The sequence below is a fragment of the Muscardinus avellanarius genome, assembly GCF_963383645.1.
Source record: "Muscardinus avellanarius genome assembly, chromosome: 5".
NCBI classification, from domain to species: Eukaryota; Metazoa; Chordata; class Mammalia; order Rodentia; family Gliridae; genus Muscardinus; species Muscardinus avellanarius.
The window spans coordinates 105,886,566-105,909,336 of record NC_137790.1 but is presented as its reverse complement, the minus strand read 5'-3'; the positions used below and the strand labels follow the sequence as shown (position 1 = coordinate 105,909,336).

The 22,771-nt window shown below is 43.7% G+C and overlaps 1 protein-coding gene across 1 annotated transcript in view; it reads left to right on the top strand.

Moving 5' to 3' along the window:
• Window positions 1-12,771: 12,771 nt before the first annotated feature.
• Window positions 12,772-22,771, top strand: part of SAMD7 (sterile alpha motif domain containing 7) — a gene marked incomplete at both ends in the record, with an annotated part of 63,599 nt that continues 53,599 nt past the window's right edge. Inside the window, 2 exons of the mRNA XM_080696576.1 lie at window positions 12,772-13,063; window positions 21,190-21,331. Of these exons, the coding sequence (XP_080552702.1) occupies window positions 12,772-13,063; window positions 21,190-21,331 (434 nt within the window). The remainder of the gene's footprint in view (window positions 13,064-21,189; window positions 21,332-22,771) is intronic.

Genomic DNA, 22,771 nt, shown 5'->3' with positions numbered 1-22,771 from the left:
AGCAAATAATATTTAGTTTCCAGATACCCATCTTTAAGAGCCTGCTTTGCACAACTGTTGAAGTCTATCATTCCAAGGATTTATTTTTGGCACTGGATCCTGGAGCTTCTGCTAATAGCTGTCAACTGAGGTAATTCTACCTTAATTTTGCAAGTGTTCTAATGGCTGTAAACATATGTAACCCATAAATCATAATGACAGACAACAAAGGAGCCCAACACTTTGTGAAAAAGGAGGGCAGAGCAACTGCAGTTCCTATTTTCTATGATCATCTTTGCTGGAAATATTCTTAGTATTCAAAGATATACAAATTATTTTTGGAAATAATTTTTATTATATATATATATAGATAGATAGATAGATAGAGAGAGAGAGTTCTAGAAGCTTAGATTCAAATTCCCTGGGAGAGGAGAGGGTTATGTTGTGATCTTGATACCAAAGAAAATATTCCCAACAGACAGTTTACAAGTGCAAATGTTTTAATAATGCTTTTAAATTACTTTGGTGATCTGAATATGAAATAATATTTCTTCCTGTTGTCAACATTTTGTTTTATACTTTGTTGAATATTTTCCATGCTTAATTCATATATCAGTAGTAAATAGGGAAGAATAGGGGAATTAAGTAGCAGAAACAAGGGTTTTTCATAAAAAAATAAAGGCATGGAATATAAACTAGAAACAAGAACCATGTCTTCAGCATATAGCTTTTATAGTGTACAGCATTTCGAGGCCACTAAAAAAGCATTACTTAAAATTTTAAAATTAAGTGAGATTTTTAAAAGCACTTTGCTAAAAAATAAAAATAAAAAAATAAAAGCACTTTGCTTATGAAGAACTAGGAATGCTAGGCAGTTTAGGACAGGGGACCTAGGAACAAGAAGGGTTAAAAGAAACCATCTCTATAAGTAATAGAAATAGGTTAAGGTAAATCAATACAGGAATAACAGTTTAAATCAATACAAAACATCAGCCCATTCATTTTTTCTTTTTTTTTTCTTTTTTCTTTTTTTTTTTTTTTTTTCTGTAGTACTGGGGATGGAACCCAGGGACTTTTTTTATTTGGAAACAGGGTCTCACTAAGTTGCTGAGAGCCTCACTCAGTAGCTGAGGCTGGCTTCAAACCTGTGCGATCCCCCTGTCTCAGCCTCCCAAGCGGTGGGATTACAAGCATGCGTCACCACGCCCGGCTAACATCAGCCCATTCTAAATCTAAACAAGTGCAAAAGTGATCAAAGTGGAAAAGATGGGAGAGGCAGACAAGTGGTCTAGGAGATTAGAAGAGCCCATCACCTAAAAAGGTATAGATTTAAATTCAAGATTGAAATTGGGCCAAGAATTGGGTTTCCAGGACAAAAGAGCAGATGGGGAACCACGAGAAGGGATAACATCTCACCTTCTGAGAACATCAATGGTAATGCTCGTTGGGGGACTCCTCACTCTGTGTCTTCTATCTTCCATTGGCTTAAAAAAATCTTTACATTCCTATACCCACCCTTCTATAGTCTGTCAACCTTATTCAAAAATATTGTAGACAAGAACCCAATAAGAGGAGAAACCTGCATCATTTTGGCAGTAAAGAAAGATTTTTGGTTATACTTATGGGAAACAATATTTGATTATTATTTTTATTACTTCAAGTTCATGGCTTTCTAAATCTTAGTGATTTTTTTTTTTTTTTGCAGTACTGGGGATGAAAGCCAGGGGCATTCTACCACCAAGCTACACCCGCCAGCCCTATTTTTATTCTTTATTTTGAAACAGGGTCTCACTGAGTTGCAAAGGGCCTAAGTAGCTGAGGCTGTCCGCGAACTGTGATCCTCCTGTCTCAGCCTTCCAAATGCTGGGATTACAAGTGTGCACCGCCATGCCTGGCTGTGATTTATTTTTAAATTGAGATAGTAAAGAAAGTGAGAAAATCCAAAATTATGGAGGTTAAAGAAAAATGACAATGAGCCAGGCGTGGTGGTGCACGCTTGTAATCCCAGCATTCGGGAGGCTGAGACAGGAGGATCGCGGTTCATGGACAGCCTCAGCTACTTAGTGAGGCCCTCTGCAACTCAGTGAGACCCTGTTTCAAAATAAAGAATGAAAAATAGGGCTGGAATTGCAGCTCGGAGGTAGAATGCCCCTGGGTTCTATCCCCAGTACCGCAAAAAAACTAACTAACGAAAGAAAGAAAGAAAGAAAGAAAGAAAGAAAGAAAGAAAGAAAGAAAGAAAGAAAGAGCGAGCAGGGACTAGAGCATTCGTCACACTTTCCTATAAGGGAGGCCTTTGAGCCAGGGGAAGTGGCCAGCCCACAAGTCAGCCGAGGGCATGCTGGCGCTGAGGAGAAGGCAGCTCTGTTGGATGAGCAGGACGAAAGCTTGCACCAGAATGCCGCTCGCCCCACATCTCGTGTGGTTCCTGAAGAACCATCCTGGCAACGTGCCCTGAAATGGCCTGCAGTTGCCAGGGCCAGGCAGAGGTCCAGCCTGGCTGAGTTTCCCGAGTGACTCTGAGTGCGTGGCAGGGAACTAGAAGTGCCAAGGGATGAACAGTCCTCAAGGCCGGGCCGTGAGGGCTCTACGAGGTTCCTGACACATCAGGGGCCAATCTGCTGCTGAGTCTGGAGGAGTCCTGGCAAGGGGGATTCCCTGACGGGACCAAAGCAGTCCCCAGGGGCGGGGTATGGGGGTGGACGGAGATGTACCCAGATTCAGTGGGGTGCTTGATTTATGTGACAAACAAAAATTTCAGCACGTCAGCCGGTCAGAGACATGGAGGTTTATTTAGGGCAGCAAGATACACACATTCAAGGGAGAATGCGGCCATCTGCAGAGTGAGACGCGCTCAGAGTACTGTTAGTCCAGTTAACTCATGCCTGTATACTTTGTTAGCTTACAGAATGGACTTGTAGACTGATACGGCTAGAGAAAGAGAGAAAGCTACCGTGTTCAAAGCCCAATGATTTGGGTACAGGCCCAGTGCTGTCCCTGGGCTAGATACTGTCAGCTGAAGTGCTGAGAAGGTGCAGCCACTTGTCACCTGCTCCGTGCCTCACCATCAGAGGAACCAACCGCGAGGCTGACAGCGCCCTGCGGCCCTCCCGTTTCAGTAACTCGGCCCAATCACACAGCTGGTAAACTGTGGGGCTGGGACTTGACTGTGTCTGCCCTGTCCCCGCTGTTGAACTCTGCTTTATGAACATGACCCCAGTGAATACAGTACTTCTGTAGGACATTTCTCAGAGAAGGCTCAGCAGCCAATGATAAAAATGTAGCATGCTATCTTCAAACTGGAAGCTTAAAGCATTACTAGTTACACAACTGTATTAGTCGGGGTTCTGTTGCGGCACTGGAACCAACCGATGTGTAATTATGAGAGGAGATTTATTAGGTTGATTTATTAGGAGATTTATTAGGTTGGCTTACAGAACTGGAAGCTGGATAGTCCCATGATGGCCATCTGCCAGTCGTGCTCAGTCCAAGAAGCTGGAGCCTCAGCACAAAAGGACCAGTGATGCAGGCCCAGCCCCTAGTGTGGAGTGCCTCGAGCGCAGCTGGTGTGAGGCTGAAGATGTGGAGTCTGGCGTCTGTGGGCGATGGCGGTGGCAGCAGATGCATCACCTGCCCCAGAAGAACCGAGCTTGCCCTCGGGGGCTTTCTCCTTCTTCCACTTTGCTCGTCCTGGCTCGGCCTGTGGATTCCACCCACATTCATGGGGGCTCCCCCCTCAGTTTATTCTCCCACATGCCAAAGTCTCTGGAGATGCCCTCACAGACACGCCCAGAAGTATGCTCACTCATTTCCTAGACATCGCCCAACCAAGTTGTCAATTAAGATTACCCATCCCAACAACTTTAATTTTTTTGTGCGTGGTACTGAGAATGGAACCCAGGGACATTCTACCTCCGAGCTACACCCCCCAGCCCTATTTTTTATTCTTTATTTTGAAACAGGATCTCACTGAGTTGCAAAGGGCCTCACTAAGTAGTAGCTGAGGCTGTCCTCGAACCGGGATCTTCAAACTATCTCAGCTGGGATTACAAGCGTGCGCCACCATGCCCAGCTTCCTAGAAGCTTCTAATTTAAATAACCTGCTCGGTTTTGTTAAATTTGCAGCTCTGTGAAAGCCAGGTATAATGGTGCATGCCTGTAATTCTGGTACTTGGGAGGCTGAGACAGAAAGATTCCAGGTTCAAGTCCAGCATTAGTAACTGAGTGAGACCCTAGGCAATTCATCAAGACACTGTTTCAAAATAAAATATTTAAATGGCTGACAGCATAGCTCTGAGGTGGAATGTTCCTGGTTTCAATCCTCAGTACAAACAAACAAAAAAATGAAAGCTGGGCGTGGTGGCGCACGCTTGTAATCCCTGCGCTTAGGAGGCTGAGACAGGAGGATCACACAGGTTGGAAGCCAGCCTCAGCTACTTAGTGAGGCTCTCAGCAACTTAGTAAAACTCTGTTTCCAAATAAAATATAAAAAACATAGGGCTGGGAGTATAGTACCACCAAAAAAAAAAAAAAAAAAAAAAGAGTTCTGTGGAAAATAATTTAGATTTTTTTTTTCCCTACTTGCAAAAGGAACTTTTCCAATCAGAGCCTGTAGGAAACGTGGACTAGGTTATAGTTCCACAAAAGAAAAGCACATTGCTTATTCACATATTTTCCTTTTGTGTCAAATTGAACTGTGGTATTAAGTGAAGGCCCACAAAGCATCTTAAAGGCTAAGGAAGGATTAGGCTAAAGGCTAAACTCCGGACAGGTTTATGTACCCTGCAGTGCAATTTCCTTGGGCTTAGCGTCTTTTAGCCTATCTGTAGAGGATATCAGAGGGTAACATTTCTGTCATGAAGTAGAACTAATCAACCTGGCTGAATCCATATTCATTAAGACCACTTCAGGAATAGTCATCACTGCATTTTTCCACCTGCTGTACGAGGCGCTCCTGCAGCTGAAGGATGTGAGGTGTGTGGATGGTTTTGCTGCCAGAGATGCCAAAAACCGTCTTCAGAGAGGATGTAAGTATACAGGTCCACACACAGATTAGTCCAAAACAGGGACACGTTACTCTTAGTAAAATGTTGGACATATAAAATACAGGGGCATTTTGTCTTAAAAGGGAATGCTTAGTTTTATCTATAAATGTTATTGGCCGCATTTCCAACAGTCTGACTGTAGTTACTAAAGATGATATACCACTCCTATCAAATAAATACTATCTGGCTTTACTTTTGGGTTTTGATTTTTTTAGATGAAAGTAAAAGGAAGTTTTATTTGAGGTAAAATCAATTGAAAATTATATATAAATTTGCTAAGTATCTTATCAAACAGATTAAATACCTATCTCTGTGTTGCTGTTATATGTTTACTGAATGTTTTTATCTTAATAGCATCCCATGAATGCAGATAACTACATTCCAAAAACTGTCATGATGTATGGACCATGAAATATCAATATAGACCGTTTCAGAAAAAAAAAAAAACAAACATTGAGGAGTAATCGATGAGAACCATGAAAAAAGTTTATGTTGACATTTCTTAACTCATTCTTTAACTATATAATTTAAATACCTAATATTCTGCTCGGTTATATGACTGCTTCTAGAATTTTACTTTAGTCTATGTATAAATTTATGTAGAATGGACTCTGCATCACAGTCTTTTGAACAAAGTGAACGTAATTTATATGGACCATAATAGCAAAGCTGAGCGTGGTGGCACATGCCTGTCATTTGGTACTTAGATTTGAGGCAAGCTTCAGCTACTTTGTGAGACTCTGTTTCACAATAAAAAAGGGCTAAGGGTATAGCTCAGAGATAGAATGCTCTGGGTTCAATCCATAGTACCAAAAATAAAAAACAGAAAACCACAGTAGCGTACAAATTATGTTGAATACAAGGAGAAAAAATTATATAATTTCTCCCTGCTTCATGATGCTAAAGGTTTATCTTTGTTCATTACAATAAGTGTGACTGTGCCTTGAACTTGACATTTCAAGAAAGCACGGGTACGTCTGTCTAATACCAAACAAGAAGCAGGAGGTACAGGCTGCAGGCACATAACCATCTGTCTTCAACCACACTTTCCAGGGTATGTGTGGAGGTGAGATGGATTGAGAAAGGCGCGGAAGCATACGCCTTCGGTGAAGGTGAAACATACTTTAGGGCCACCGCCAGCGCTTCCATATTAACTGTCTTGGTTGATGATACTACCTAATACTAGTGGAAACTCATTTCTTTTATTCCATGTTAGTCTAACAGAGAAAATGCTTGCTATTTAAAACCAAAATGAAGTCTAGCTGCCTTTTAAAGAAGGCTGTTACTGGCTTAATCCAAACCAGTACTGTCTAAGCTTGTCCCCTGAACTCCAACCTGTTCCCCCTTTCGCTGGTAGCGGTGGGGAGGGAGGGAGATGTGGAGAGGTGGAGATTGAAGGCCCACTTTGATGGTGCTCATGGCAGAGTCTGGGGAGAAGTTAGGCCAAAGCAAAGCAAAGTGGAAGAAATCACTTTGGAGTTGTTGGGGTACCACCTAAGGGAAGATCGAGGAAGCTAGCAAGAAGACATACTTTAAACCGTTCCAGTTGCTTGGCAGAGCTGGGTATGATGGCGCACACTTGTAATCCCAGTACTTGGAAGGCTGAGACAGGAGGATTGCAGTTTCCCTACTTAGGGAGGCCCTTCACAATTTAGTGAGATCCTGTTTCAAAATAAGGAATAAAAAAAATAGGGCTAAGGGTAAAGCTCAGAGGGAGAGTGCCCCTAAGTTCAGTCCCCAGTAATGAAAAAAAAATTTCTCGGTAGAAGTTTAACAGCAGAGAAGTCTAAGATTCCATTTAATTGTTGGTTTGACACTCCCTCCAGTCAACCAGGACCTTAGAAAAGAAGGCTGAGGCCATATGTTTCAAGGGACTGGAGAGAATCCACGTGCGTCCCATATCATTGTAGAGCAGAAAGAAGGTGGCTGGAAGCGAGCTATGGGTAGACTGGGGCCCCACAGGAGCAAATGTACAAGGCTTATCTGAGGACAAAGCCCAGGAGGGCCAGGCGCCAGGCAGATGATGTCATGGGGGCAGAGGTGACCTCTCAGACCAGAGGGAGCAATGTAGGCTTCTTCAAGAAATGACCACGATACCCTTGGATTAAAGATACCTCAAGTGTATAATTTCATACATAAATGCTTGAACTAATAAGTTCAAAATAAGTGCTTAACCTAATTTTAGGATTCCTTTGTAATCTCAGAAAATATGTGTACCTACAATTACAAATAGCCAAATATGACAATTTAATAACCTAGTTATACCTTAAACTCTATTTCTTTGTCTTTTGGGGGGAGGTATTGGGGATTGAACTCAGGAGTGTTCTACCTCTGAGCTCTGTTCTCAGTTGTGTTTATTTTTTTAATACTGGAATTGAACCAAAAGGCATTTGGCCTCTGAGCTAAATCCCAAGCCCTTTTTATTTTAAAGCAGGGTCTTGCTAACTTGCTGAGGCTGTCTTGAACCTGTATCTCCCTGTCTCAGCCTGACAGTTACTGGGATTACAGGTGTACACCACCACACCAAACTTCCTTTTTATTTTTTAAAATTTGAAACAGGGTCTCATGGAGTTGCTGATGGTCTCACTAAGTTGCTGAGGCTGGCTTTGAACTTGCCATCCTCCCGTCTCAGCCTCCCAAATACTGGATTGCAGGTGTGGCCACCATGCTTGTTCTTTTTTTTTTTTAATTTTTTATTGGTGCACTGTATTCATACATCATAGTGGGATACAAACTTTTGTAGACATACATGCACACATCGCCCAGTCAGCCCCCACCCAATCCCCACCCCATTTTCTCCCCATCCCTCCCTCCCATGCTTGGCTTAGTGGTTGACATCTAGTATTATAGCAATTTATCCAAAATTAAAAATGATAATCTCACATAACAGTTTCATTTGTCTGATACCAAGCTTTTGATGACTTAAAGATAACATTTCAATATTTCTTTTTACTTTCTTTCTTACCAGAGAATATTTTTTTTCTATTTTTTTAGGTGAAACTATCATATATTTATATATTTATTTTTCAGAAAAAAAATCTATCCTAATATGGAAAATGGACTCTAGATACCCAAAACGATCTTGAAAAAGAACAAAGCTAGAAGATATATATTTTCTGATTTCAAACCATATAAAGCTACAATAATTGAAACAGTGTAGTACTATTCTAAAGGCAGATATATAAACCATTGGAGTTAAATAAAAGCCTAGAGCTAAATTCTTCCCTATATTGTCAAGTTATTTTTGACAAGGTTTCCACGAACATTTAGTGGTGGAAATAATAATCTTTTAACTAAATATTGTTGAAAAATAATAATTACATGGAAAAGAATAAAGTTGGACCCTTACCTAATCCCATATACAAATATTAACTCAAAATAGATAAAAGACCTAAATATAAATCTTAAGACTATAAACTTTTAGGAGAAAATCTGGGTCATAAAACCTCACAACATTTAAATTGGCAGTGATTTCTTGGATATGATTTCAATGGCACAGGCAACAGAAGAGTATACAAACTCCCTAAAAAATAAAAAAAAACATTGTATGTCCAAAGACAATGTAAACAGAGTTAAAAGTTACTAATAGAATGGGATAAAATATTTCCAAATGCTATATCTGAAGGTATATTAATATTCCAACTAGAAATCCTAAAAATTAACAACAATAAAGGCAAACAATACCATTTAGAGATAGGTAAAAGACTAACATAAATAATGAATCTCTACAGATAACCAATCTTAGTTGTCTGTTGGATGGAAAATCTTGTTTCTCTGGTTCTGGTGTGTGTTACCTATTTCTTCTTTGTAGTTAATCTCTTTGAGTATTTTCTCTAGTGCTGGTTTTGAAGACATAAATTCCTTCAGTTTCTGTTTGTCATGGAAGCTTCTTATTTCACCATCTAATTTGATAGAAAGTTTTGCTGGGTAGGAAATTTTTGGCTGGAAGTTGTTTTCTTTCAGAGTTTGGAATATGTTACTCCAAGCCCTTCTGGCTCTCATGACTTGTTTTGGGAAGTCTGGAGTGATTCTAATTGGTTTGCCTCTGAATGTCACTTGGCCCTTTGTTTTTGTTGCCTTTAAGATTCTCTGCTTGGCTTCCACATTGGTCATTTTGACAATTATGTGGCGTGGGGATCCTCTTCTCCGATCCTGTCTAAAGGGAGTTCTATAAGTTTCCTGGACCTGTGTATCAACCTCTTGCTCTATGTTTGGAAAATTTTCTGCTATTACTTCCTTGAAGAGATTGTTGATCCCTTTGGTATCACTTTCTTTTCCCTCCTCTATTCCAATTATTCTTAGGTTAGCTCTCTTAAAATGGGCCCATATTTCTTCAATATCAGATTCCTGCTGTCGGATATTTTTTTCTAGATTAGAAACTATGCATTCATTTTTGGAATGATCATCTTCTAAGAGTGAGATTCTGTTCTCCATGTGGTCTAATCGGTTGTTCGTGCTTTGAATTGAGGCCTTTACTTCATTCATTGCATCCTTTATCTCTTTTTGGCTCTCTCTGAGTTCTTTTCGAAGCACCTCCATTATTTCTACAGTTATTTTCATGATTTGATCTTCTAGAAATCTCTGATTTTCTGTTTTATCGGGTTCTGATATTGTGGGGTTGTGGGCATTCATTGCTCCAGTATTATTCCTCTTTCCCATGATTTCGGAAGTTTGTGCCTTCTCTGGGTTCTTCCCTTGGGTCACTATGACTTCGCTTAAGGTGTTCTGGATCTCGAGTCTGTAGTATCTCAGACCCCACTGCTCCTTTACTGGGTTGTATCACAAAGTCTCCGACCTAGAGAGTCGATAGAGGCTGCTTTAGACTGTGGGGGGTGCCAGGTTGCACGTTCTCCTATGGTGTGATATCTCTGCCACCGCCCCTCCCCCACTGGGTCCAGTCCCAGGGAGTACAGTACTGGGATTTCTCCTCTGTGGCCCGCAATTTGACTCACTGTTCTTGAGTACACAGATGTAGCTGTACTGGATTCGGTGAATTCTCTGCTGCTGCCGCCGGTGGCAATATGGCGCCGCTGCTACGCCCTTGGCCATCCCATGCTTGTTCTTAAACTATTTCTTTTCTTCCTTTCTTTTGTTTTCTTTTTCCTTTCTTTTCTCTTCTTTCTTTTCTTATTTTCTTCTTTTTTTTTTTTTTTTTTTTGAGGTACTGGGGGTTGCATCCAGGGAATTCTACCTCTAAGTTACATCCCTAGCACTGTTTTTCTATTCTTTATTTTGAAACAGGGTCTCACCAAGTTTCGGAGGGCCTCCCTAATTAGCTGAGGCTGTCTGTGAACCCACAATCCTCCTGTCTCAGCCTTCCAAATACTGAAGTTACAAGTGTGTACTGCCATGCCCAGCTATAAACTCTATTTCAATTAGCATATGTGTTTTGGATATTAATCTAATTGTTTTTATTTTATATAATTAGCTTTAAAACATTTTATTGGATATAAAAATAGACTTTTTTATACTTTTAACTATGGCCATGGGAAATCAGGATATCATTTGCCCAGTGTAATTTTTCTCAAAAAGTATTTGATAACATAATGCTTTTAGGAAGCTCTTTTGGCTCTCCTGTTTTTAAAAATGATTTCCCATTTATTATTTTAAAAGACCAAAAATGAGTATGGTGTCACATGCTTATAATCCCAGTATTTGGGAGCCTGAGACAGGAGGATAGCAGGTTTGAGGCCAGAGTCAGCTACTTAATGAGGCCCTCTGCAACTTAGTGAGACCCTGTTTCAAAATAAGGCTAAGGGTGTAGCTCAGAGGTAGAATGCTCCTGGGTTAAATCCTCAGTTCTGCAAGAAATTTAGCTGGGTATGGTGGCACATGCTTGTAATCCCAGCATTTGGGAGGCTGAGACCGGAGGATCGCGTTTCACAGACAGCCTCAGCTACTTAGTGAGGCCCTCCTCAACTAAGTGAGACCTGGTTTCAAAATAGAGAATAAAAAATTGGGCAAGGGGTGTAGCTCGGAGGTCAAATCCCTCTGGGTTCCATCCCCAGACCCAAGGAAGAAAGAGATAAAGAAAGAAAGGAATTTAAAAATAAAATAAAAGAAAAGAACAAAAATATACTTAAACGTTTAGCATTAATATACTTTTCAGAACTCACAGGAGATCTTGAGAAATGGATATGTGAGGCTACTGAGGATTATTTTATATCTTTTTTTTTTTTTGTGGTACTGGGGATGGAACCCAGAGGTATTTTATATATGAGCTACAATCGCAGGCCTATTTTCTCTCTCTCTCTCTCTCTCTCTCTCTCTCTCTCTCTCTCTCTCTCTCTCTCTCTCTTCTTTCTTTTTCTTTCTTTCCTTACTTATTTTTCAATACTGGGGCTGTAACCCAGAGATATTCTACTTCCAAACTACACCCTCAGCCCTATTTTTTATTCTTTATTTTGAAACAGGGTCTCATTGAGTTGCAGAAGGCCTCACTAAGTAGCAGCTGAGGCTGTCTGCGAATCATGATCCTCCTGTCTCAGCTTCCCAAATGCTGGGATTACAAATGTGTACCCCCATACCTGGCTTATTTTTTATTTTGAAATAGGGTCTCACTGAGTTGCAAAGGATGTCACTAAGTAGCTGAGGCTGTCAGTGAACCAGGATCCTTCTGTCTCAGCCTCCCAAATGCTGAGATTATAAGTGTGCACCACCACACTCGGCTTATTTTATATCTTAAATAAAGAATCCTCAAGGATATCTACCTTTCAATTTTATTTAAGATTTTTATATTTATGTTTCTTAGAACTGTGGAAATATTTAATTCTACTAATCTACTTCTCAAACATAAAAACTTACCAGGCTATTTAAAAATCAGTTCATTCATTATTAATTCATATATATTATTAATTCATGTATATAGTACCAGAATATAAGCATTACACATGCACTAAATAGTCTCCATGTACATAATGCTCAAATGCAGGCTGTGTCAACTCAAATCACACTGGCTTTGTGAATGGTCGTAGTACAGCCCATGGGAGACAGACTCACAATGGCACCCAGCTGCTGTGCACTAGGTAAGCATTCAATAAATATCTGCTGATCTGGCAGGAGCTTTAGTTCATGAAGTTCACGTCTTACAACTACTGCCCTAACCAGTTGAGACAGAATTAGCACTAGCTAAGTCGTCTCTGTGCTGCCGGGAGGGGTTTGTTGAGGGTAAGAGTCTGAGGCAGAGATTAGAGAGTCCTCATCCTCCTAATGTGCTGGGCTTCCAGGATTAGAGCTCTGGGTCAGAGAAATCCACCTGGATGCAGACCTAAGCACCACTCGACTCCCCAACTGTGGGATTACTGGACACGCTCTGCATTTAAAGCCTGTATCCCAGGCTGCACTGTGACTCAAGAGCATTCATCTGCTGTAGAAAAAAAGGACTTCAGTTCACAATGTGTATACATGTGTCAAAATAGGAGCGAATATGCTGAAAATGTGACAGTTCGTGTAGAAAGATTCACAGGTTGATCCTGTGACTTAGGGCATCCTGATTGACAGTTTGGGAGCAACATGGATTTGGGGTTTCAAGTATCTACAGGGCTGATGAAGGGGGAAATTCGGTGGACCTCAAAACACCTCCCTGAAAGTGTTCTGGCTGTGTCTGATTTAAAATACATGTTGATTTGGGACAGTGCAACTATTCTGTATAAGGCTATTACAGTAGATACATGCCATTATACTTTTGTCTAAACTCATAGAACACACACCAAGAGAGAATCCTAATATAAATTGTGTTCTTAGAAAGATGACGATGTGGGCGCAGCGTCATTCCCAAGAGTGGTGGCCAAACTATGATTGCTGGCCCCAGGCACCCTGCTCCGGCCAGCCAGTGTCACTGTCTCAGCCTGCGTCCCTGTCCCAGGGTTCTCCTCAGCCCGGCCCCACGGCGCGTCTGGCAGCGGAGCCCCCTCCTCTGATGGTGGCAGAAATTCAGCCCAAGCTGCTAACTCACAAGCAGATCCTGCTGCAGTGGGTCGAAGGGTCTCAGGAGGTGGTGAATATGGCTGTGATCGTGCCCAAGGAGGAGGGCGTCATCAGTGTCTCAGAGGACAGGACAGTTCCTGTTTGGTTAAAGAGAGACAGTGGACAGTATTGGCCAAGCATATACCATGCAATGCCTTCTCCATGTTCATGCATGTCTTTTAACCCGGAAACAAGAAGACTGTCCATAGGTCTAGACAATGGTAAAATCTCATTCTGGGAACTGAATCCAGAGCAAGGCTGCTCCGGGGCCTCTGAGGTTAGGATAGGAGCCTGCCTGCCGGGAGGCTAGGATGGTGCCAGGGCCAGTGAGGCTGGAATTGGAGCCTGCCATGAGGCAAGGCCAGTACTGGGGCCTCTGAGGCCTGGATCAGAGCCTGTCGAGGGGTGAAGCCGGTGTTGGGGCCAGCAAGGCTGGGATCAGAGCCTGCTGTGAGACAAGGCTGGTGCTGGGGCCTCTGAGGCCGGATTCGGAGCCTGCTGAGGGGTGAGGCCGGAGCTGGGGCCAGCAAGGCCTGCATTGGAGCCTGCCATGAGGCAAGGTCAGTGCTGGGGCCTCTGAGGCCGAGATTGGAGCCTGCCAAGCGGTAAGGTCAGTGCTGGGGCCAGTGAGGCTGGGAACAGAGCCTGCCGAGGGGTGAGGCCAGAGCAGGGGCCAGTGAGGCCAGGATCGAAGCTTGCTGTGAGGCAAGGCCGGTGCTGGGGCCTCTGACGCCGGGATCAGACCTGCCCAGGGGTGAGGCCAGTGCCTGGGCCAGCAAGGCTGAGATAGAAGCCTGACATGAGGCAAGGCCAGTGCTGGGGCCTCAGAGGCCGAGATTGGAGGCTGCCAAGTGGTGAGGCTGGTTCTGGGGCCTCCGAGGCTGGGATCGAAGTCTGCCATGGGGCAAGGCTGGTACTGGGGTCAGCAAGGCTGGGATCAGTGCCTGCCATGTGGTGAGGCCATAGCTGGAGCCAGTGAGACCGGGATAGGAGCTTGCCTTAAGGCAAGGCTGGTGCTGGGGCCTCCAAAGCCAAGATTGGAACCTGCTGAGGGGTGAGGCCAGAGCTGAGGCTAGCAAGGCTGGAATTGAAGCCTGCAGTGAGGGGCCTCCAAGGCCAGGATCAGAGCCTGCCATGAGGCAAGGCTGGTGTTGGGGCCTCGGAGGCTGGGATCAGAAGCTGCCAAGGGGTGAGGCCGGTGCTGGGGCCTCCGAGGCTGGGATCGGAGCCTGCCATGCAGCAAGGCCGGTGCTGGGGTCAGCAAGGCTGGATCGGTGCCTGCTATTTGGTGAGGCCTTATCTGGAGCCAGCGAGGCTGGGATAGGAGCTTGCCTTAAGGCAAGGCCGGTGCTGGGGCTTCCAAGGCCGAGATCGGAGCCTGCTGAGGGGTGAGGCCAGAGCCGGGGCAGCAAGGCCAGGATCAAAGCCTTCCATGAGGCAAGGCTGGTGCTGGGGCCTCAGAGGCTGGGATCGGAGGCTGCCAAGGGATGAGGCCAGTGCTGGGGCCTCCAAGGCCAAGATCAGAGCCTGTCATGTGGCAAGGCTGGTGCTGGGGTCAGCAAAGCTGGGATTGATGACTGCCATGCGGTGAGGCCATAGCTGGAGCCAGAGAGGCCAGGATAGGAGCTTGCCTTAAGGCAAGGCCGGTGCTGAGGCCTCCAAGGCCGAGATCAGAGCCTGCCAAGGGGTGAGGCCAGAGCCGGGGACAGCAAGGCCAGGATTGGAGCCTGCCATGAGGCAAGGCCGGTACTGGGGCCTCGGAGGCCAAGATTGGAGCCTGCTGAGGGGTGAAGCTGGTGCCGGGGCCAGTGAGGCTGGGATCAGAGCCTGCTGTGAGTCACGGCCAGTGCTGGGGCCTCTGAGGCCGGGATTGGAGCCTGCTGTGAGGCAAGGCTGGTGCTTGGGCTAGCGAGGCCGGGATCGAAGCCTGCCATGAGGCAAGGCGAGTGCTGGAGCCTCGGAGGCCGGGATCAGAGGCTACCAAGGGGTAAGGCTGGTGCTGGGGCCTCCGAGGCCGGGATCAGAGCCTGCCATGTAGAGAAGCCAGTGCTGGGGTCAGCAAGGCTGGGATCGGTGCCTCCCATTTGGTGAGGCCATACCTGGAGCCAGCGAGGCCGGGATAGGAGCTTGCCTTAAGGCAAGGCTGGTGCTGGGGCCTCCAAGGCCAAGATTGGAGCCTGCTGAGGGGTAAGGCCAGAGCTGGGGCCAGCAAGGCTGGGATCGGAGCCTGCTGTGAGGCAAGGCTGGTGCTGGGGCCTCTGAGGCCGAGATCAGAGCCTGCCAAGTGGTGAGGTTGGTGCTGGGGCCAGTGAGACCGGGAACAGAGCCTGCCGAGGGGTGAGGTCGGAGCAGGGGCCAGCGAGGCCGGGATCAGATCCCACCATGAGACAAGGCTGGTGCTGGGGTCAGCAAGGCCAGGATCAGTGCCTGCCATGCAGTGAGGCCATAGCTGGAGCCAGCGAGTCCAGGATTGAAGCTTTCCTTAAGGCAAGGCTGGTGCTGGGGCCTCTGAGGCTGGAATCGGAGCCTACCGTGAGGCAAGGCCGGTGCTGGAGCCAGCGAGGCTGAGATCAGAGTCTGCCAGGTGAGTGGCCAGGCCAATGCCGGGGTCTTCAAGAGTGGGATTGGAACTTGCAATGCGGAGAACTTGCAAGGCATACATGGAGAAATATCACAGAAAATAAAAATTCAGTTGCTTTCCCTAATATGCAAAAACTAGGAAGAAATGGGTAATAGGAGGAAATCTAGTTGAAGAAAGGGCGCTATGGAGGAGCAATTAAGGTGACCTATCAGAGGGGATGGGATAGTGGAAGATGGAATCTCTTTAAAACACATGATGTATGTAAAAAATGTATCAAAGTTAATCACTAAATGAAGCATGGGATTGAGGGAGGGGGGGTGAGTGGGTTGGGGACTGGAAAAAGGCTAATTGGATGACATGTGCTTGGATATCCTCACATGTCTTGTATTGCATTGTGATGTTTGACTACAATGCACCAATACAAATAAATTTTTAAAAATAAAATAAAATAAAAATAAATAAAAAAGAATGATGGCTATGTGTCAGTGTGGGCCCATTGATTGTAACAAATACAGGTAGCCATGCATAGTGGCATATGCTTGTAATCCCAGCATTTGGGAAGCTGAGAGAGGAGGATCGAGATTTGCAGACATTCTGAGGCCCTTTGCAACTCAGACCCTGTTTTGAAATAAAGAATAAAGAATAAAAAATAGGGGTGGGGTGTAGCTTGGAGGTAAATGCCCTTGGGTTCTATCCCCAGTACTGCAAACAAACAAAAGCCCCACCCCCCAAAAAAAAAAACCAAAATGAAACAAAAAATAGTACAAACAATTATAAATGCTGGTGAGGATGTGGGGAAACATCAACTCTTATACACAGCATGTGGGACTGCAAATTAGTACAGCCACTATGAATATCAGTATGGAGGTTCCTCAAAAGACTAGGAACGGAACCACTATGTGACCTAGACATACCATTCATTTTTTTTCTTTTCTTTTTTTTGTGATACTGGGAGTGGAACCCAGGGGCTTTTCTACCTCTGGACTATACTCCCAGACCTATTTTTTATACTTTATTTGGAAACAGGGTCTCACTAAGTTTCTGAGATCCTCACTAAGTAGCTGAGGCTGGCTTCAAACCTGTGAGATCCTCCTGTCTCAGCCTCCCAAATGCTGGATGACAAGCATGCGCCACCACACCCAGCCTATTCCTTTGTATTTTTCCAACAGAATTTAAGTCCGAATACTATAGCAATACACACACATACCCATATTTTGTGGCATAATTCAAAAGAGCTAAATTATGGAACCAATCTAGCTGTCCATCAGCAGATGGATAGATAATGCAAACGTGGTATATATACACACAATGCAATTTTACTCAGCCATTAAGAGGAACAAAATTGTGCCACTTTCTAGCTATGTTGCTGAGAATCTCATTAAGTGGCTGAGGCTGGCTTCAAACCTATGATCCTCCTGTCTCCGCCTTCCAAGTACTGGAAATAAAGGCATATACCATCATGCCTAGCTTGTGTTACATTTTATAACTTAAAAATTCTATTTAAAGGCCGGGTGTGGCCGGGCGTGGTGGCGCACGCTTGTAATCCCCGCGCTTGGGAGGCAGAGACAGGAGGATCGCGCAGGTTCGAAGCTAGCCGCGCGCGCTGGCTTAGGAGACCCTGTTTCCAAATAAAAATGTAAAAATAGGTCTGGGAGTGTAGCCCGGAGATAGAAGGGCTTCCAGGAACCCCAGTACCACCAAAAAATAAATAAATAAATAAATAAATAAATAAATAAATAAATAAATAAATAAATAAAAGCCGGGTGTGGTGGCTCACACTTGTAATCCCAGCATTCGGGAGGCTGAGACGGGAGGATCGTGGTTCGCAGACAGACACAGCTACATAGTGATGCCCTCCGAACTTAGTGAGACCCTGTTTCAAAATAAGGAATAAAAATACCTCTGGAAGATTACATAAATAGCTGAAAATAATGTGTTTGCCTCTGGAGAGAACTGAGTGTTGGCAGATAGGAGTGGGAGAGAGATTTTTCCACAAAATAACCCCTGTACTTTTTGAAATTTAAGCTAAATTAAAGTATTATGTATTCAAAAAATAAGGAATAAAAAATAGATAAGGGAGTGTAGCTCGGAGGTCGAATGTCCCTGGGTTCCATCCCCAGACCTGCAAATAAACAAACAAACAAACAAACAAACAAACAAACCTTCTATCTTACTCATGAATTTGTTCAAACTTTTGCTAGAGCCCATCAATTCATAACATAAATAAAAGATCATCAAATTTCCATCACAGCCAGGCATGATAGCACACATCTGTAACCTGAGGATCTGGGAGGCTGAGATAGGAGGATCACTGGTTCTTGCCCAGCCTTCAACAATTTAGCAAGACTTTCAGCAACTTAGTGAGATCTTGCTCCAAAACAAGAAATAACAAGTCCACAAGCGGTGGCTCACACCTATAACTTCAGTCATTGAAAGACTGAGACGGGAATGGAAGGTTCAAGGCTAGCTTTAGCAATTTAGCAAGATCTTATTTCAAAATAAAAGATAAAAAGTTTTAGAGGTGTATCACAGTGGTAGAATGCCACCGAATTCAATTCCCAGTACCAATAAATAAATAACTAAATAAATTAATTAATTAATTAAAAATTAAATAAAACGGGCTGGGGTATAGCTTAGAGGTAGAATGCCTTGGGGTTTAATCCCTAGTACCAAAAGGGGGGAAAAAAGTAAAGCATTGTGTCCCACAGCGTTTCATATGAACCGTTTATGGGGAGAAGGTGACTGCACATCTCAGGTGGATGCTTGGGACTCCAGCAGCGTGGCAAGCCCTTACCTGACGCAGCCATGTTCTCAGCGGGCACTCTCACCACCGCTTGCCATGCCTGGCATGTATTTTTATTCTAATCCCAACTGTGACATGCCTAAACACTAAGGCTATGCTCACAGAAGACATTATACTAAACTCACAGAAATACAGTGAAAGTAAATGAACAAAAAGAGCTTTAAAAAATAAATAGCCGCCAGGCGTGGTGGAGCACGCTTGTAATTCCCCCCACTTGGGAGGCTGAGACAGGAGGATCGCACAGGCTCGAAGCCCAGCCTCAGCTACTTAGTGAGGCTCTCAGCAACGTAGTGAGACCCTGTTTCCAAATAAAGTATAAAATAGGTCTGGGAGTGTAGCCCTGAGGTAGAAAGCCTCTGGGGTCCACCCCCAGTACCACAAACAAAAATAAATAAGTAAATAACCAAAGCCAATGTCAGGAGATGATGAACTTGAAGTTCTGATTTGATCAATAGGTTTAGATCTAAAAAAGAAATGATTACATATTCACTTATTTATTAATTCATTTATCTACTTTTGGATACTTACAGCCAAACTCAGAGGCATTCTACTCTTGACCTACACACTCTGACCTTTTTATTATTTTTTTTTAAATTTTGAAACAGAATCTAAGTTGCTGCAGCTGGCTTTGAACTTGTTATCCTCCTATCTCAGGTTCCCAAGTACTGGGATTATAGGCATGTGTCACCACACGTGACTAGGGATTACATATTTATTTTTATTTATTTATTTTTGTAGTACTGGGGATGATACCCAGAGGCTTTCTACCTCCAGGCTATACTCCCAGACCTATTTTGTATTTTATTTGGAAACAGGGTCTCCCTAAGTTGCTGAGAGCCTCACTAAGTAGTTGAGGCTGGCTTTGAACCTGTGCGATCCTCCTGTCGCAGCCTCCCAAGTAGTGAGATTACAAGCATGTGCCACCACGCCCGGCTGGGATGATTTTTGAACCACATGAATGTATTAACTATTTTAAAAATTAATCAGCCGGGCGTGGTGGTGCACACTTGTAATCCCAGCATTCGGGAGGCTGAGACCTGAGGATTGCAGTTCGCGGCCAGCCTCAGCTACTTAGTGAGGCCCTCTGCAACTCAGAGACCGGGTTTCAAAATAAAAGAATAAAAATTAGGGCAGGGGATGTAGCTCGAGGTCGAATGCCCCTAGAACATTTTCTTTCTAATTTCCTATTTTACACATAGTTGTAGATATCTCAGATTTTTTTTTTTTTTTTTTTTTGGTGGTACTGGGATTCCTGGAAGCCCTTCTACTTCCAGACTATACTCCCAGACCTATCTTATATTTTTGAAACAGGGTCTCTTACGCCAGCGCGGCTGGCTTCGAACCTGCGCGATCCTCCTGTCTCCGCCTCCCAAGCGTGGGGATCACAAGCGTGCGCCACCACGCCCGGCTGATATCTCAGAATTTTTTAAGGTGACAAGTGAGGATGAAGGAGAAGGTAAAATGACTAGCTTGACTAGTGCTTTCTTAATACTTAAAATTATTCAAAGGGTATTAATAACAAAATGTAAAGAAAATTTTAATCTCTAACAATAGTGTTTCTGATCAATGGGTTCTGAAGATAATGTGTATAAATACTTGTGTTTATGTAAGTTTATATATAATCTGATCACATGTTCTAATTAGTCTATGCAGTCAGCCTGTATCCGTCCTGATTAGATAAACTTTTAGCTAGTAAGGAGTTTATCCTGCCTCATTTTCTGTTTTAATCTTATCAATTACTAAGAATATTCTTTAAAGATTGAACATACACCATTTATACCTCTGGAAATAGAAGAATCAAAACAAGTTGCATAAAAGGAAGTTGGTATTCCTGGAATCTTGCAAGACTGGTTTAATTTTATTGTTGCTTGTAGTGTGGTATGGCATTACCTGTGCTGCAACATATTCCAGGATTGCATTTATAAAAAAAAAAAAACACTGAGATCCCAGGTGTGGTGGCACATGCTTGTCATCCCTGCATTTGGGAGGCTGAGATAGGAGAATTGCAGGTTCAAGGCCAGCCTCAGCTACTTAGTGAGGCCCTTTGCAACTTAGTGAGACCCTGTTTCCAAATAAAGAATTAAAAAATAGGGCTGGGGTGTAGCTCAGAGGTAGAATGCCCCTGGGTTCCATCCCCAGTACCACAAAAAACAAACAAACAAACAAAAAACCACTGAGATCTATATTAAACCTGGGTGCTTCCTCTGGAGGAGTTTTGTGTAATTGAAGTTTGGTATATTTAGTCCTTCCCAAGTTTGTGAAAATACAAAGGGTTTTCATTGTGTTCAAGAAGAATTTATGAAGTGCTGGTATGGTGGTGCAGGCCTGTAATCTGAGTACTTTGGAGGCTGAGGCAGGAATATAGCAGGTTCACAGTCAGCCTCGGCAATTTAGCAAGGCTGTCAGCAACTTAAAATAAAATAGGGCTGAAGGGCGGGTTTGTGGTGGCACTCACTTGTAATCCCCACGCTTGGGAGGCTGAGACAGGAGGATCACGCAGGTTCTAAGCCAGCCTTAGCTGGCTTAAGAGACCCTGTTTCCAAATAAAAATTTAAAATGGGTCTGGGAGTGTAGCCCGGAGGTAGAAGACCCCTGGGTTCCATACCCAGTACCACCAAAAAAAATAATAATAAATAAATAAATAAAAAATAAAAAAAATAGGGCTGGTGGTGCAGCTTGGAGGGAGAATATCCCTGGTTCAATTCCCAGCACCACAAGGAAAAAGAAAAAGAAGGGGGGGGAGGAGAACTCAAATAGTTCCCCAAAAGTAGAGTTATTTGTTCATGTACTTTTTTTTTTTTTTTCGTTTTTTTTAGAACCCTATCAGAGGCAAGATACTGAGGTCAAGTTCAATGATGGCCACAAACTCTTCACTGACAGTGTCCGGGCAGCACAGGATCCCACTGGTTCCCTTACCATTCAGAGCACAAATCGCGGACAGGTATTTCTCCCCAGCAGGTAGTCCAATGAAAGGAGAGAACAGATTATTGTGAGGTTGGGGTGATGTTAACCAGTGTTGTTCTGTTGTCGATCCCCTGGTGGTGGCGTGTGCCGCAGACTTCCGCCTCAGCTTCGCCTTTAAAGCCTGCTTGGCCGCCTCGCTCAGCAAATGACCAGCAGGCACACACGGCGTCATGGGCACTGTGCAGGTGCAAACGTTGGTGCACTTGTTCTCTGGGGCTTCTGTTATAAAATACCAGATTGGATGACATAACAACAGAAATTTACTTCTCTAGTTGTGGAGGATATGAAGTCTGTAAGGTCAAAGTGCCGCCCAGTTGATTCCTAGTGAGGTCTATCTTCTTGGTTTGCAGAGACACATGTCGCTTCATCCTTACAAGGACTTTCTTCTGTGTTCATATACAGAAAGATCTCTGGAGTCTTCCTTCTCTTCTTAAAAGGAAACTGCTCTCCAGGCATGGTGACACACACCAGTAATCCTCATACTTGGAAGGCTGAGACGGTGATTGCTTGTTCAAGGCCGGCCTCAGAAACTTAGCCAGGTCCTCCACAATTTAGTAAGCCCTTGTTTCAAAATAAAAAATAAAGCCAGGCCATACCTATGGTATCAGTACTTAAGAGGCTAAAACAGTAAGGTCACAGGTTCAAGGACAGTGTCAGCAAGTAGTGAGACTCTCATTAACCTAGTAAAGCTCTGTTTCAAAAATAAAATAAAAAATAGTGCTGGGGGGTATAGCTTGGATACCCCAGGGTTCAATCCCCAATACCACAAAAAGAAAAAATTTTTAAAGTAATAAAATAAAGCCAGGCATGGTGGTGCACGCTTGTAATCCCAGTACTTGGGAGGCTGAGACATGAGGATTGCAGGTTCGAAGCCAGCCTCAGCAGCTTAGTGAGGCTCTCAGCAATTTTGTGAGACCCTGTTTCCAAATAAAAAATATAAAATAGGTCTGGAGGTGTAGCATGGAGGTAGAAGGCCCCTGGAATCAATCCCCAGTACCACAAAATAAATAATAATAAAATAAAAATAGGGCTCAGAGTGTAGTGCAGAGGTACAATGCTTCCGGGTTCAATCTGCAGTACAAAAAAAAGAAGAAAAAAGGGCCCTATCAGATTAGCCCCCTTATGATCTCGTCGAGCCTCCTTAAAGGCTTCATCTCTAACTGTGGTCACATTGTAGTTTCAGGCTTTAAAAGGTAAATTTAGGGAAAAACAATTCATAACAACTAAGTTCCCTGGATTTTCTATTCTTACAACAATTCTTTCTCTTTGGTAAAAGCAGAATATTTTGGTTGCACACTGTAACAATATTCTATCTCCCTCCTTTAGAATATCTTTGAGAGCTGGGCATGGTGGCACAGGCTTGTAATCCCAGCATTCAGGAGACTGAGACCTGAGGATCATGATTTGCAGACAGCCTCAGCTACTTAGCGAGGC